General features: G+C 39.4%; 1 protein-coding gene across 7 annotated transcripts in view; it reads right to left on the reverse strand.

Annotated features, from left to right (window-relative positions):
* Positions 1-6,774: 6,774 nt before the first annotated feature.
* Positions 6,775-18,020, reverse strand: part of RHOT1 (ras homolog family member T1) — a 61,266-nt gene continuing 50,020 nt past the window's right edge. For 5 of the 7 annotated variants that reach the window (XM_032428464.1, XM_032428460.1, XM_032428466.1 and 2 more), the window contains one exon: positions 6,775-7,658. In XM_032428464.1, the coding sequence (XP_032284355.1) occupies positions 7,541-7,658 (118 nt within the window). In that variant the 3' untranslated portion in view covers positions 6,775-7,540. Of the gene's footprint in view, positions 8,902-15,095; positions 17,591-18,020 lie in introns of those variants that run through there. The other 2 variants (XM_032428463.1, XM_032428462.1) reach the window with 2 other exon arrangements.

The raw sequence follows: 18,020 nt of genomic DNA on the forward strand, positions 1-18,020 counted from the left end.
CTTCAGGTTCAGTTCTTCAGTGGCAGAGGAAAGGGCAATCTGCAGACACCTGCCTAATACATCCCTCCCCTGCTTAAACCCTTTAATGGAGCCTCTACAGAGGGTAGAAGAGATGGTCTCTGGACAAAACACAGGTGAGGGCTGGGGAGCCATGCTGCGAAGACGGGGGTGAAGTGGACAGATGTATCCTAAACAGCAAGACTCAGATCCTGGACACTGGCAGCCTGGCCAGAGACCTAAAGGATAAGGAGCTGTGAGGGCAGGGTTTTAGAAGGAGCATCTGCAGGGCGCCTGGGTGGCTCAGTTGGTTGGGCGGCTGCCTTCGGCTCAGGTCATGATCCTGGAGTCCCTGGATCGAGTCCCGCGTCGGGCTCCCTGCTCGGCGGGGAGCCTGCTTCTCCCTCTGACCCTCCCCCCTCTCATGTGCTCTGTCTCTCTCATTCTCTCTGTCTCAAATAAATAAATAAAATATTTAAAAAAAAAAAAAAAAAAGAAGGAGCATCTGCAAAGCATCCAACAAAGCGAGTGAGGTGCACTGTTAGAACGGAAAGATCTCTTTGGGGTGTAGTTAGATGGGAGAGTGCAAATTTGGGGGCAAACAAGGTCTGGGTCAGATCTGCAGGGCCTTGTCAACCACTTTGCGATTTGAATGTTATCATGAATAGAAAAGAAAGACCTAAGTTTGCTAACCTTTTTAACAGACCCATAATTTAATTACTCTATAATTTTAACCACTGTTAACTTAGTTTTCCAAGCACACTGTAACCTCTTTGAAGGCAAAAACTGTGTGTTGAACTACTTTGCCCCCATGTCCAGTGAGCAGTTCTGACTTCAGCATGCATTGGAATCCCGGGGTGGGGGATGGGGGGGCAGTGTTTGTGAGCACCCATTTTGCTGGACCCCAACTTCCAAGTTTCTGAGTCAGCTGGTCTCGGGTGGGGCCTGAAAACTATTCCTTACAAGTTCCCAAGCACTGTGACCATACTTCCGAGAATCTGTGGGGCGGGGGGGCCGGGGAGGGAGTAAGAGATCTGAGAGGGAAGCGGTAAAAAGAGTAACTGGATGTGTTACACTCAGCCGCTTCAGGTCTAGACAGTACCCAGAAGTGGCTGGGGTGCATGCAGGAGGCTGGACTCATAGAAATCCCACAGAGGCAAATCAGAGAAGCAGACGTCAAAAGAGTTAAGTCAGTGACAAAATGTTATTCTTAGGAGCTTCCCCTCTGGTAAAGCCTCTGTCCCAAGGTACTTTCCTACTTATAAATAAAAAGAGAAAGCATTTTTTTTTAAATTAACAATTTAAGAACAATTAAACAAAAATCATAAACAGGGTTTTTAAAAGAGTAGTTACAGCCCTACTTCCCTCAGTAATCTATCCCTGAAATAAAACCTGCACTCCTCTAAATAGATACCATCAATTACCTGGTGACAGCTACCAGAAGTGAAGGCAATATGCCTCAGAGGAACTGAAAGTCTTCCAGAAAATTTGCTTTGCCCACTTTAACCCTTCTTAGTAATTGAAATGTCAAAATGCTATTGGTTTTTTCTTTCTTCTTAGGCCTGGCTTTTAAAATGGAACATACTGCAAATTTACCAGAAGTAAAAAATCAAGTCAAGTTGTCAAGAGCTGGCTCCTACAGCAGAAGGAGCACTGAGCTGGGAGTCAGGACCTGGGTTCCAGCCCTAGCTCAGGCACAGACTAATAGTGTGGCTCTGAATAAGTCACTTCTACTCTTTGTGCTGTTTATCCTATAAAAGTATAGTGTTGGACAGATGATATCTTGGTCTATTTTAGCTCTGATATTTTGACTTTAATATCTAAATAAATAAGAAGCATTATCACACTGTCATGCACACAAGGGGGCCGATCACCCAGAAAACTAGAGGTCAAACTAAATACTCTTGTGGGATTCTTTTTTTTCTCCTAAAGATTTTGAGAGAGAGAGAGTGTGAACATACAAGCGGGGTGGGGTGGGGGGGGACAGAAGGAGAGGGAGAAGCAGACTCCCCGCTGAGCAATGAGCCCAACACAGGTGATCCCAGGACCCTGGGATCATGACCAGAGCTGAAGGCAGACACTTAACCGACTGAGCCACCCAGGCGTCCCTCTTGTAGGATTCTTTTACTTTCCAGGTGTACAATTACACAATTGCACAAATGGAAAACAAACATGGATAAAGTACCAAAAGAATAGCTCCAGGGGGTTGCTCAAAGGAAGTGAAACTGATACTCTCTTTACCTGCTTAAGCCACACTGCCCTCCAAGGTGAGCCTCAGCCCTGCCGGAGCATTATGTTCTGGTGAATAATACCATCGGCAAAAGTGAAACAAATGAAACACCTCCTACAGATCCAATCTTATTTTCCCTACAAATAAAACAGGACTACAATACTTTAAGTTCTTTCTAGTATTATACCTTTTCAAATTTCAAAACAATCAGGTAATTTTTTTTTTAACTACTAGTAAAAGCTGCTATGCATTTATTACTATACTTTCATCAGTTATACCAGGTGTTGGTCAGATCTGGCCCACGGCCCTGTTTTTATACAGCCCTTGGACTAAGATAGGTTCTATGTTTTTAAGTGGTTAAAATATTTTTAAAAATATATTTTGTGACAAATGAAAATGACATGAAATTCAAATTTCCATGCCTATAAACAAAGTTTTATTAGAATGTAGTCACGGTGGGGCGCCTGGGTGGCTCAGTCGTTAAGCGTCCGCCTTCGGCTCAGGTCATGATCCCAGGGTCCTGGGATTGAGTCCCGCATCGGGCTCCCTGCTCAGCGGGAAGCCTGCTCCTCCCTCTCCCACTCCCCCTGCTTGTGTTCCCTCTCTCACTGTCTCTCTGTCAAATAAATAAATAAAATCTTTAAAAACACAAAATAGAATGCAGTCATGGTGGGGCGCCTGGGTGGCTCAGTCGGTTAAGTGTCTGACTCTTGGTTTCAGCTCAGGTCATGATCTCAGGGTCATGAGATCAAGCCCTGCATCTGGCTCCTCGCTCATCTCGGGGATTCTGCTTGAGATTCTCCCCTCTCCCTCTGCCCCTCCCCCGCTCACTCTCTAAATTTTTTTTCTTTTTTTTAAAAGGATGCAGTCATGCGGGGCACGTGGGTGGCTCAGTTGGTTAAGCATCTGCCTTCGGCTCGGGTCATGATCCCAGAGTCCTGGGATTGAGCCCCACGTCGGGCTCCATGCTCAGCAGGGAGTCTACTTCTCCGTCTCTCTCTGCCCCTAGCCCTACTCATGCTCCCTCTCAAATAAATGAATAAAATCTTTTAAAAATAAATAATAAAGGGATGCAGTCATGCCCATTTGTTTTGTCTGTGGCTGCTCTCCTGTTATAACAGAGTGGAGAGCAGCAAAAATTTCAAACACTTACTATCTAGCCCTTTACAGAAAAAGTTTGTGACCCGTAAGTTATTCTACCCCATGTACACCCACATCATTCTAATAAAAACTTCCAAGGGTTGTCTGATTATAAAAGATTTAAATATAAACCACGAATAGGAAAATCCTGAAAGAGGAAAAAGTGATCATGTGGAATTTGATTTTTCCAATGTATATGTATAAAGATAATACTGGCAATGCCTCCTTGTGGGTCTATATCCGACATACAGCTTTCAAACCCAGAACGAATAGCAAGCCCTCACTGTCTGACTTCTGCAAGTCTATGCTAAAGGAGAAGATAAAATCTACAGAGCAAAACACTACCACTGGAAGATACATCCAGAAACTGGAAAGGTACTAGGAAGTTAGGAAGTGTTTCCTAATGATGTCAAAATCTTGCTTTCTGGTAAAGCTGTCCATACTTTCTGAGCCAAAAATTTGGGGGAAAAAGGTTTTGAATAGTTTGCATGTGCCATGGGCGTTTTTGAATTTGGGATGCACTAAAGAGATGTCAAATTCGTCACTCTGATCCTCACAGGTCAGAGACGGAAGTGGAAACAGAGCTGAGGTTCAAACAGGTTAACAGACATTAATTCTCACAGATGGACTTTTGATAAACAGAGTTAAAAAGACAAGAATTACTTGCAAGTGTAGAGGTTTTAACAAGTGGGGCTGTGAAATCTGGAGACTGGGGTTTTTGGAACAGCCAGGCTACCTGCGTGGAGCACTCTCATGCCATAAACATTAAATAAATTTAGCATCTTGACGTCCTACTTTCCAAAAAGTACCTAGTCCCAAATCAGCTTCCTAAAAACACATGGACTATTAAAATTTAAAGGATGATGCCAAATAAATGTGTTAATGACAACTTGGTCACATACTCATTTTTAAGATTTGTACATATATTTTATTTTTTTAAAGATTTTATTTATTTGACAGAGAGAGACAGCGAGAGAGGGAACACAAGTAGGGGGAGTGGGAGAGGGAGAAGCAGGCTTCCCGCTGAGCAGGGAGCCCGATGCGGGGCTCGATCCCAGGACCCTGGGACCATGACCTGAGCCGAAGGCAGCCGCTTAACCGACTGAGCCACCCAGGTGCCCCAGTTTGTATATATATTTTAAAGACACCTTTATGTTGATTTTTACTAGTACAACTCAGACAAAAGGGGCACCAAAGCTAACACCAGTTGAATTCTCAGGGCCTATTTAGGAAAGATTTATACTCTACGCAGAGTTTGAGCACTTACCTCTGTTCTCCCTTTGCTATTCATTATTCAGTTGCCTTCCGTCAGGTCAGAAAAATTCTCATTTCATTCAGGACTGGCTCATCAGTATGTCTCCTCCTTGGTGCTTTCCCCTGATGTACAGATATGCATAGATACCCACAGCCCTCCTACCTCTTCTTTCACAGGTCATTTCAGAATGGTTATGTGCCCCCCAAACTCCTAACACCCACTGCCCACTCTACTATAGCATTTATAAGCTCCAGCAATGTGGGACATTACTCATTTTTTGGTCAAATGTAAAAGAGAAAGACATGAATGGCAAGAAGCAATAGACCCCTGATGTGCTAAGGTTAAGTTTACTACATTATGCCGTAGGACCACAAACCTTCAAAGTGATGTTTCTTCACATGACTGCCTCACTATTCATTAAAATATTGTAGCAAGCCGGGGCACCTGGGTGGCTCAGTCGGTTAAGCATCCGACTCTTGATTTTGGCTCAGGCCGTGAGTTTGAGCCCTGCTTTGGGCTCCGCACACAGCGGAGTCTGCTTGAGATTTTCTCTCTCTGTCTCTCTGCCCCCCCACAATAAATAAATAAATCTTCAAAAAAAATATGTTGTAGGGCGCCTGGGTGGCTCAGTTGGTTAAGCGACTGCCTTCGGCTCAGGTCGTGATCCTGGAGTCCAGGGATCGAGTCCCGCATCGGGCTCCCTGCTCAGCAGGGAGTCTGCTTCTCCCTCTGACCCTCCCCCCTCTCATGCTCTCTCTATCTCATTCTCTCTCTCAAATAAATAAATAAAATTAAAAAAAAAAATTTATAAAAAAAAAAAATATGTTGTAGCAAGCAGCCTCAGAACCGTCCATTTAAGAGAGAATGCAATTGGTGCAAAGTGAAAGATTTTCTTTCCAATCCTCAAGTCCCTACTTTCCTCATATCCCCTTAGTGCTCTTATAGCTTGCATCTTCTGAGAGTAAACTGTAAAAGCCAGAAGGCTATTACTTTATTTATTCACGTATTTCCCCACATTAACTGGTCCCTAAAGTGAATGTGAAATGAAGAAAATATCTGTGTGACTCGGTAGGTTACAGAGGAGAAACCAGGAAGCATTCCCCCTGCAAACCTGCCCCACCTGCACTCACTGACAGTCCAGGAAGGCTGCTAGGCTTAGCAGGGGGCACGGGGTCAAGAGCAGGTGAGACAGGGCGGCTGCCGGCCTTCCTGCCAATCGGACACCTGCGCTTCAAATGAAAAGATTAAGAGAGAAAAGTCTACATATATTAACGTCACTTTTCACATCTTGGCAAACTACCTTCCTTCCTCAGTTTCTCACAAACACATCAATCTATAAGGTGTATCCATTTGAGTCTCAACAGGGAAGAACTTGGAAGGCAAGAATGGACTGTCATTGGAAGCTGTGTAACTGACACATCTAAGTAGGAGACTCCGAGAAAATGAAAACGAGCAGTCGCCAGATTTTTGCTTAATTTTCCCTTTCCTCAAATTTAGAATGGAAATGGGAAGTGGGGGGACAGGCAAGTATGCAGCTAAACACGGCACAGGTTATTTTACAGTGTAGAGCTCGTAAGGTATGCTGTTTCCAGCTGCTCAGGGAGTGTGGTCTTTAGACGTCCATCAGAACAGCAAAAAGGAAAAAAAAAACCATGTTAGAGGAGCGGATAAACACGTACGTCACAGCAGAAACCACATGAGCTAGGTATATGCAAGAGAAAACAACTGGTCTCCTCGAAGAATAGATTTGCCCACAACTTTAAAATAGACTTCCTCTTCTATATACAAATCGTACTTGTCTTCTTTCCTAATGAGTATTATCTGCTTGAACAAAAAATAATTTTCAAGGTAAGAAAGATAGAAACCAGAGGATTCCATTCACACCTGTACAGAAATATTTACTTTGTAAGACAAAAAACTCAAGAGCATGGTACACAGCAGTTATTTATTTAAATACTCGAAAAGGTTGATGATGGAAAAAAAATAGGTTTATCGTGAGAGTTTATGTTCATTAGATTTATTTTACCACTTAAACAAGTGCTGCCTCCGGGTTATCCTAGCCAGACAGAGAACACTTTATGACACGTGCAGCCACTGTAAGACGCTATAATAGACACGGCCGTTATCGAATGATGTACACTGGGGGAGGAAATTCAGTAGTAGTAATGGTGACTGTTTATTTAAACTAAAAACATTGATAATATACAAATCTTTTTTCTCATTTGATTGAAAGGGCTATAAAATTCCACATACAGACAAAGGAAGCAACATAATCATATAGGTAATGCCCCAGCTAACTGCCTTTAACTCACTCCCTTCCTTCAAGAAGCACTTCACTCAGCTATGCAACTTCCTACACGGCACGACAGCTTTGAGGCTGGCCTACCAACGAGTGACTGAAAGAGAGGTGTGAGCTGACCAGGACGCATCTGTTTTTAAAAATGGAGAGAAAATGGCAAATTGTGCCTGGTGTTCTTTAAAGAACCCAAAGGATCATTCTGAGTAAAATGTGAAATAAATAAGTGATCCATGAGTAAATACAATCTCTGAGCTGACTTAGATCTAGGAGAGTGAGCCAACCGAACACTAACAATACCACGTAGAAACATCTAGAAACATCATTTCTAGAATTCAGTTTGGGAGACCATATCTTGCCTGAATATGTACATTATTTACAAAATATTCCCTTTTGGCCTCTGAAATTTAGCCATTTTAGTTTGGCTGTTAAGCTCTTTCTTTCCATATGCTAGCCAATACTGCAGTTATAACTATCATTAAAATACTCTTATGCATGAATTACAAATATTAATAAAGTAACTCTGCATGTATAAATATCTCAATATTTCTAGCAGAATTTAAAGCATACATAAATACATAAAAGTATTTGTTTTTGGTAGGGCCAGTATTTTTTTTTTAAATCATCGCTGTTTCAACAATGCTTTGTACATAGCAAAACCCAAAACTGCAAAAACAGTAGCACCAAAACTTGCTCGAAGCCAAAACGTGGAGCTCTTGAGGTCAGCTTGTGTCACGTGCCTGTAGTCAGAAAATATAATTAATGTTCAAAACATGATTAGTATGAAAATACCAATTATATTAACAGTCTACTTTTAGGGAAGTATTAGCACACTTGTCAGGCTAATTGCATACAGTAATGCTTACCAAAAACATTTATCAATATAGCCACATGTACATCGCTTAGATAATCATTATCTTAAGACATAATGAAGACATTAATAAAGACGAATGTCTTTATAATTAGCTACTACTTGGGAGTAATCAACATCTAAAATTTTAGACATTTTCTTCACATGGGAAATGGAGAACATAGACAAATCAACCTATTACTTTTTAATCCCACCACGGTCCTTCAAACTGAGAGGTAGAACCAAGATCTTACAATCTTGAGAGTCCATTTCATGGAACTTAATATGTGATCTCCTGTGCCCAGGAATCAAAAGCTATCATGTAAGCAGTTAAGCGACAAGTGACCATACTTTTCTAAGAGCAATGCTTAAAATCAACTTTGGAAACACTGAGCCCCATAAAAATTTACCAAAAAAATCCCAAAGGGTATGGGGAAGATTTACCAGTTCACATTAATTGGGTTACTGCTGGTTAAAGAAAGAAAATTAAAAATAAAACAAACAAAAAAACCCCCCAAAAACCAACCCTGATATTAGACAGGCAGTGACAATGGTACGAACTAAAGGACATCATGTAACATGATGGACTGAAAGGTAAATGACATAAAAGAAGCCATATTATTCATGACAAGAACAGGGACAGCCTGTACCACAAACTGAGTTTGTGAGCATGCTCAGTTAATGACACTGCTAAGCACCCTCAAGAGTCTCAAGTATGACAGCTTACCAGAAAGAGGATAACACTTGAAAGCAAAAGTTGGAATATTTTATTCAAGTGTCACTGGAGTTTTAGTTAAATGAGCACAATTGAGAAGATGTAGAAAACTTACAGAATTAAGAGCTTAGACTGTCTAGTTCAGGTTATTTTACAACTAAGAAACAAAGAGATTTGAAGCAAAAGTCAGACATCGTTAAAAGACCAGGACACTGACATATGCAAAAGAGTTAAGAGCCAAGAATATCAATTGTACAAAACGACTTCGCCTCAGTAATAGAGTGACGATCAGATTAGTTATCACAAAATGCGATCTGCCCATCCTAGAAACAAGTCTATAATACAAGCCAGAGTGCTCCATGCTTATCACCATGGCAAAACAACACACAGCACTCCAATTTCTTATTCTCCCCAGTTCCTAAAAAAAAAAAGAAAAGAAAAAGAAAAAAAAAAATCACTCCTGACATATTATTTTACAAAAGCAAAGTGATAACACAGGTTCATGCCACCTTGTGAGTTAGTTCCTCCAACAGGCAATGTTTTATTGATTGATTTATTTCAAGTTAGGGAAGAAAATTCGTAGGTTTCAGTTTTTCCAGTTGGAAAAACCCCAACAAGGCCAACCCACTGGTTGTGGGAAATGTTACCTGGCTTCAAGACAAAGTGGACCATGGGATGACTCCATGAAGATAGAATCTTCTACAGAGCTGACGGCGTGCACCTGGTGAGTAATCCTGCCTTCGTCCTTGGCTAACAGCATGGCACCCCACTCAGCTACCCGGGCTCTTAACCTTTTATACACATGCACACAGTTTGCAGTTCACAGCAGAGCTCACAAAAGAAGGGGACTGAAAATAACATCTCTCAATTAAACATCCCACACAGAAATTGAGTTGCCACCCTAATATGATGCATCTCGTGCTTTCTATATTTAAAATAAATGTATTCTGTAACAAATTGCCAAACTTCCAAAAAAAAAAAAAAATCTATGGGTACTTTTTAAAAACACTCACATACCAGGCAAGAAAACCTAAGGCTGTTATATACATTCTCTATATATCCCTGCGAGGCTGGTCCTGGTAGGTCTGAAACACTAAGAGAAGCCCTGGAACCCAGTCCCTAAACAGTACCTGACGGTAGGTGGTGATCATAGGTATTCATTCAAAATGAGGCTAACAACTATTAGTCACAAAATGTACTGATGCTTCTGACTGCAGACTACCAACAACTGTAAACATACATCTGCAAAAAATTGAGTCCAACACTCCAAACTCATGGACTATCAGAGACCTACGATGAGAGTTTCAAAGTGTGTAACTCCAAATCAATAGAGATGCATAGAATTTAAAGTGAGAACACAGGCTAAAAGGGCAGTAGAGCTTCTGCTTCGGCTTTGGTCTCTCTCTGATTTTTATGCATCTTCACTGATGGAGGATTTTTAAAAGTTTTTTTTTACATTTATTTTTTAATTTGGGGAAGAAAAGGACTAGGATTAAAGCTAGCTGTCATCACCTTAAAGTCAGTCAAAACGATTTCTCATAAATATTTTTCAAGTATGGAATCCGTTTCACACAGCTCCCTTTGTTGTATTGGAAGCAAGTATTACCATTCATGAAATAATATATTCTGACTTTATTGCTTAGTTTACTTTTGCATTTCAAGATAGTAATGACTGTTTTCCACAAGCTATAGTATAGCCTTCCATAGGCAGAACCGCAATTCATATTTATATATGAGAAACAATATAGACACATGGTGAAGATATAGCCAGTTTAAAACTTAAGGCAACTACTAACTCATAAGATATACTTCAATGACTCCATCAACCTTATAGTGGTTATTTAAGACACCTATAGACCTGGAAGTCTACTTAGAGACCTATTTTATGCCGTTAGCATGTGCATTTAAGAGCTGCACTAACCAGGCTCTCTATATATGAGAACGCATTTATAATGGATGGCACACCTGTCACTGCTTAGCTGACTGACAGCACCTGAACAGAGAACAGTGTGACGATCTTAGTTGTATTCCATACGTATGAGAACTGAGCCATGTTTGTCATTTCAGGTCTCAAGCTGAAGCAGAGTAATAGTTTCATAAAGCTGCTTCCTAGTTCATTTCAAAACTCAAGCAAAAATAATTCTTCCACAATTCAAAAGTATAATTTTTTCAAAATGACTCACATAAAATATCATTTTAGAATAAATTATCTTATGGCAGACTTTTTTCTTTTTAGTTTATTATTATTTTTTTACTGTCAAAAAGGTAATATATGCTCATTATAAGATACGAGGAAAATAAAAGTAGGAAGAAAAAAAAAGGCCTAGAGTCCCATCACCTAAGGCAACTAATACTTAGGGTATTTCCTTTTAGACTTTTCCTATGTGTTTCTGACATAGCTGCAAACATAATGTGTATAATTTATATAATTTTATATCCTTTTAAAAATTTACTATTATGTAAATTACAGAAACATCATTTTAAACAGCTTTATTATATCCGATTCCCCTATGGGTGGCTGTCTCCATTTACTGGTGACTATAACTAAAGGGATGAATATCCTTCTACGTAAGATTTTTCTCTGTATTTAATATAGTTTCCTTAAGAGACTTCCCAAAAATGAATATTACAAGTTCAAAAATCTGTGTGCATGTGTGTGTATAAAGATTCTTTTTAAAAAACCTATTGAGGGGCGCCTGGGTGGCTCAGTCGTTAAGCATCTGCTTTCGGCTCAGTCGTTAAGCATCTGCTTTCGGCTCAGGTCATGGTCCCAGGGTCCTGGGATGGAGCCCTGCATCGGGCTCCCTGCTCAGTGGGGAGCCTGCTTCTCCCTCTGCCTCTCCCCCTGCTTGTCTCACTCGCTCGCTCGCTGACAAATAAATAAAATCTTAAAAAATAAAAATAAAATAAAAAATCTATTGATATAACAGAATCACATTTTCCTTCTCTATGTACAATAATTTAGATCAGCAGTATCTCTTTTTAGAACATAAGAAATAATGACTAAATGCTGGAATATAATCCTTAATTAATCATCTGAAACTTGTCAGAGCTTCTAAGTTCTGAGATGGAAAATTCTTCCATATTGGATGCTGGCTTTCTGCTTAGAAGTGCTGAGGGCTCATATGTCAATCAGATGACAAGCGCTTTTGTTTTTTTTTTTAAAGTAGGCTCCACGCCTAATGTGGGGCTTGAACTCACAACCTGGCGATCAAAAGTTGCATGCTCTACTGACCGAGCCAGCCACGCACCCCTACGCTGCTACTTAATAAGGTAGAGAGAAGGGGAGGTTTCAAACTTCAGGCAATAAAGGCTTAAATTAAGAAGTGTCTGTGTGAACAAGGCATATAACAGAGTGACCACAATTCCTATGTACCTTTGCACAGAATGCCTTAAAGAAGGCATACAAGATACTTTTGATTCACTCTGCAATTTATGACATATGTAAGAACATGAGTTAAAATCTTTATTGGTTCAATGTATTTGACCAGTAATAAAAGGAATGGTATCAGTTACAATATTTAGAAACAAAATAATCAAATTCTAAAGGGCTCAATGGAATTAAACCATTCTAGCTATTCCCATATAGGGTATTTTTAATATTGTTTTTTATAACGTGTCCCAGGACTTTATATCTCAGGTATATAGACTATATTGCAGAGACCTAAAAGTCTGCAAAAATTACAATTTAAGGAAGGGGGAGAATCCAGAAAGGTCCCGATGTCAGTTGCAGGCTCTCATGAGGAGGAAAGAAAAGTTCAGTGGACCGAACTCAAGAGCAGCGCACTAAGACTGCGGGAAGAGCAGTCCCACCAGGCACGTTTACCAGCCGTCCCATGCAACTTTGCAGAAATAGATGTGAATTTCCTAGATTACATTCTTTTCATCTCACCACCCGCTCCTTTCCAAACCCAAAGCAGAGGTGCACAGATGCAGGAATATGAATATTCTTCTAATTTTATAATTCTATCCACATATGTATTTCAAGTAGGAATTTTTAAGTTAATACTTTGCAACCGCCTACATAACTGTAATGCATGGAACCTAGTTACTAGGGCTCATAGACAGTACATACAGCTTTTTCCTAGTTGCAATTACATAGCTCAAGTTGAAAACTGTACCGAGGTCACCAAAATTGTAGTTAAGTGTTCTGTTTTTAAATATTTCACTTGCTTTTTAAAGCCTTCTGGGCCTCCCTTTTTTTTTTTTTTAAAGATTTTATTTATTTGAGGGAGAAAGAGCGAGCTCAAGCAGGGGGATCGGCAGAGGCAGAGGGAGAAGCAGACTCCCCACTGAGCAGGGAGCCCGACGTGGGGCTCGATCCCAGGACCTTGGGATCATGACCTGAGCTGAAGGGAGACGCTTAACCGACTGAGCCACCCAGGTGCCCCTGGGCCTCCCTGCTTTTATTCCTCCCATTGTTTTCTTGGTGTTTTGTTTTTGCCTGGTGAAGTATCTTTTACATTCATTTCTAATAATAATGCCATTACTCTTAATAATAATTTTAATAATGACAATTCTTCTAATTGAACTAGTAGGCATGAAATCTTTTAATAAGGTATTTCTCAAGATAGGTTAAGAAGTCAAAATATTGTATTCAACAAAGATGAACTGCAACACAAATCATAAGAAAGCTGTTAACTGAGCATGCCTAAATAGTAACATACTTTGGAAAAGGACGTAAGTGTGCATCAATGTCAAGAAATGCTTCACCAAGCATTAGAAGAACCAAAATTTATAGATGATCGTAGATACATGGGAAACACATAATATCTATATGTTACCTACTGATACTTAAAGATCAGAACAGGCAAACTCCACCTTGTGGCATCCTTTAATATTCTAACCAACGGCAAAAAATTTAAAACGCATAAGCAAGCAGCGGCTTACTTAATGAGAATCTAAAACAGAAGCTCTTGTATAATTTTAAACATGACTATGTATCCTAATTAAAAGAAAAGCCTTGTAAGGACCTTGATACAAGGGAACACAGAAGTTTCATATGAAACTAAAACACAGGACAGACTTTGTTGGATACAATAGTTTACTATAACATAATATCCTAAGAACTCTTACATTCCCAGAAGACTCTCTAGAACATTAAGATTTCTAGGTACCTATCCTCTTCATAAGGCAATCCTATGAAAAGGCAGTTCATTTCACCGTGACAATAATAAAATCCTTTCTTCAAAAAACGGGCTCCTATTAAGGAACAAGTTAGGTGATTATTAAAGCAATATGGGCAAATATCATTAATAAATGGCTTAAAATAAATGCCACATACACCCAATTTTAAAAATGCATTAAAGAAATTGGGCAAAAAATTCAATGGGTACAATGACTGTCCATCATACCTTTGGGTCACTGTAAATACTCACTGTGGACTATGCACTTGGTTGCTAAAGTAAAATGCTGCTACTGAACTTAAGAAGTAACATGAACAAATAATTTATATGGCTGATGCAAATAATAAAATGGGATGAAAGAAATCCTAAAACCAAAATATGTATTAAAGAAAATCACATCAAAATAATAAATTATAAAATAAACAATTGTGATTAAATTATAGGTTAGGAGAAGTGGGAGGATTACACACAGAAATTAGCTGGGATAGGGACTGAGAGAAGTTAAAAAATGACTAAGTGACACAGACATACAAATTAAAATGAACACCTAAAGGAAAGGACAAATTAAAGTCCACAGCACAGTAGAGTACAGTAACATCGTCATGCAAAGTAGGAGTCTTCTGAATTCAGAATAATAAATACTTGATAACTAAAACCCTGGGTAGTTCAAACCAACAATCCAGCTCACTCTTACATAATCATTTTAACACTTTCAAATCAAAAAGGTAATTTCAAATATAATCAGAAGGTATATTTTCCCAGTACCATAATTTACACTATTTGAAATAGTGTAATAGCATTGTCAAAGATTAAAATCATCTGACCAGATATTAATCATCTTCCAAATGTATTTAAATTCAAATAATTCCAGTTATTCATAAACTGTTCTAAAGAAAAACAAACCTGTTCAGATCACAAGGGTGAGACCATAATTACTAGAGAACAAAGTTACATGTCAGATACATAGTTTAACACTTTTCTCACATCTTGAAATAAATATATATTCAATTACATTAAAAAGAAAAAAACATTACTACTCTCTACTTAAAATATGTACTGTCAGCAAATAAGCTCAAAAAAGGGGGGGGACAATATTTACTGGTCAAAGACAGATAGCTAGGGAAAAAACGGATAATTTCAGAAATGAATCTGTGGGAACTGCCTAAATATAAATTATTAGGCTTAAATCCTCTCATGATCAGGTTATAGCACTTCCTTTTGTAGCCTGAGGGACTAAGGTTACTGAAAACATAACCAAAGTTTAAGGAAAAAAAAAATTCTTTTTTTAAAGATTTTATTTATTTGACAGAGAGAGAGAGAGAGATAGTGAGAGCAGGAACACAAGCAGGGAGAGTGGGAGAGGGAGAACCAGGCTTCCCGCCGAGCAGGGAGCCCGATGCGGAGCTCGATCCCAGGACCCTGGGATCATGACCTGAGCCGAAGGCAGACGCTTAACGACTGAGCCACCCAGGCGCCCCTAAGGAAAAATTTTTTAATAACATAGTACTTAGAAAGGCACTTAAAGGCAGGTCCTTATCTTCTTCATCTTCATATTCTGCCCCAGCTCACAGCAGGATCCTATCTAAAGCAGGTACTTAGGTATTTGAGTGAATAAATCACAGAGGCAGAGGGAGGTAAAGGGAGAATGTGGCCTCAAACATGTACTATCTCTGGAAGTGATTTATTTCAACAACCAACATGTTAACAAGCGCACTAAAATAAGACATTAAATTTGAGATCAACATGTATGTACCAATACCCGTCTATTAATTTCTTTGCAGACATTTAATGAAACTTTTTGCTTAAATAAAAACTTTAAAACTACTCTTTTATACTTCTAAATCAAACATGAGACGTGGCAGATTTCTAAAACCAGAGACTTAAGGCTTAGTGTTGAGTGAGACTCCTCCATACTGAATTACAGTGAAAAATTCCTAAGTGACTTTTACCCAATTAAGCAATCCTTTTTCTGCTTTATAACAAGATTTATCTAGCATGGGGAACCAATGGTGACCAACCACCAAAGGCTGCCACAACCTGAGGGGTAGTAGAGAAAGAAGGTGACCCTATCACCCCCGACTTTTTCAGATTCTTCATGTAAAAGGGAGTAGAACTTGGTTGGTGGGAAGGGGAAAGAGACAGTTTCATTCCTTGGGTGTATGTTTTTTTCTTTTCTTTTTCTTTTCTTTCTTTCTTCCTTTTTTCTTCTTTTTTTTCCTTTTGCCTGCAATTTCACAACTCTAGGCCATATCTGAAGACTGAAGTTGCAAGCTGGTGGCCTGTAAACATGTTTTATTCTGATCAGTACTTTTAAAGATTTAAATTTACTTGCCATTATTTGAATAGCAGGAAATTTCACATAAAAATCCTGATGTCTAGTGTCTCATAGAATCAGAAGACCTGGCAACAGCCGGCCTGGACAACAACAAATGGCCAGAGCTGAGTCGTGGCTGCCTCTTTTAGACAGGGGCTGGCACGGTCCCTATGTCTCTCACTTCTCATACTTGGCCACCTTCGTGCATTGACATTACCCATCCAGACCTTGTAGGTGCCTAAGTTCTGGGGCTCCACCCCCATCTCCCTTGTCTACATCCTTCTGTAAACTAGGGGAAACTTCAATACAGAACTAAATTTCCACTGTACTTCTATAAAATTTTGACACACTACAAGGAATCAGGAAGGAGTTCTTTGAAAGGTACACTGGTTTCCCTCCTTATCTTTTTCATTCATTCCATTCTTGATTACTAGATGTCGGGATGTATGCTGACATTACCATTAAATTAGTTCTAGTTTATAAACTGATATGACAAGATATGCTGATTTGTCTTCAAAGATCATTGTACAGAGTACTTTACCATGAGCAAGCTCATCCATTAATACACACCCAACCTTTTCCATTTGGAAGCTGACTAAACTGACCTAAGAATAAAATTGTCACTAAAGATGCAGGCAATGAATCAATCTGCAAATATGGACACTCAAGATCTTACAGGGTAAGTAAAATAGATGGTTTTTGATTAGCAATTATTAGGAGCCAAGGTGGGTTCACCGAGAATAAGACACCAAATAGATGTCACTTCCTATTTAGACAAAATTACTACATTGGTAGATCAGAGGAATGTGTTAGAAATTACATACTGATTTCAAAAAAGCCCTCTGTGAAATCTCTTGTAAGATAATAAGATAAAATATGGACTGGATAATAAAATATTTTTAATTTATAGAATAATCTTTCCCCAAGAATTTTAAACCTATGTCTTTGGGAAAAGAGATCTCCAAGGGAATACTTCGGGGCTTGCTGGCTTTGGCTTCCTCTCTCTCTCCAATCTCTTGGTATTCAACATTATTTTTATCAATAACTTGAACAATAAAGAAGACATATCTACCAAGTTTGCAAATGACACAATGCCAAGAGAGATATATAATGGGACAAATGACAGAAATAATGTTTGAAATGACTGAGCTAGAACAAATGGATCAAAAAGAAGAATATGACATTTAATAGAGATACATATGTATCTGTGTTTAGATTCAAAGAGTCAAGTACAAAATTAGAGAGGAGGGGACGCTGCCTTAATAGTACCTCATATGAAAAAAAAATCTGATTTCAATGAACCCCAAGATTTATATGCACCAACAGTGGGATGGGGCTGCTAACGTTACTTCACGCAGCAGACAGGTGCTGTCCTGACTGTGGAACAGGACTTGTCCCATCACACCTGGAGCACTGCTCTCCATTCTCAGTGGCACCTCTTTTAAGAGGAACTCTGAAAACCCAAAGGGCTTTCAGACGAGGACAACCAGGACTGATGAGGTCACTAAACCATCTAATTTAAGAAAAGGCTGAAAGAAATGGGGATGTTCTACCTGGAGAAGAGAAAATTAGGGGAGACATGATGGCCGTCTTCAAATGTCTGAAGGATTGCTAGGTTGAAGAGGGAGTAGAATAGTCGTATGTTGTTCTAAAGGGCAGAACTAAAACTAAAGGAGAGAAAGTTATAGGGAAATCATTTTAGTTAAAAAAGAAAAATAAAGAGCAAAGGCAAAAGCAAAAACCCTCTCCAAGGAGGAAAGCCATCAGCAGATAAACAGAACTCTCCACAGGAAGGCTTTCAGGAAGGCATTCTGATGGGAGGTTAGGCCAGATGAGTTCTGCAATCTCTTCTGACTCTACCATTTCCAACACCGGAGCTCCTGCATGTTGTTTGGTTTGAACTAGCCTTGCATTTTCTCAGACAGTCGTCATGAGAGAATCTGTGTTACTACTTTCTAAGATGCCATTCAGAGGACAGAGGCAGAACTTTACCACCAAATTGGTGTGGCAGTCCCTTCAAAGCAGTCACCTGAGACGGCTGCATTCTTATTCCAGAGCTGCTAGTGCTCAAAATGTCATCGAAACTCTTTTTAGAAT

Source organism: Phoca vitulina, unplaced genomic scaffold, assembly GCF_004348235.1.
Source record: "Phoca vitulina isolate PV1807 unplaced genomic scaffold, GSC_HSeal_1.0 scaffold40, whole genome shotgun sequence".
In the NCBI taxonomy this organism is placed as follows: domain Eukaryota; kingdom Metazoa; phylum Chordata; class Mammalia; order Carnivora; family Phocidae; genus Phoca; species Phoca vitulina.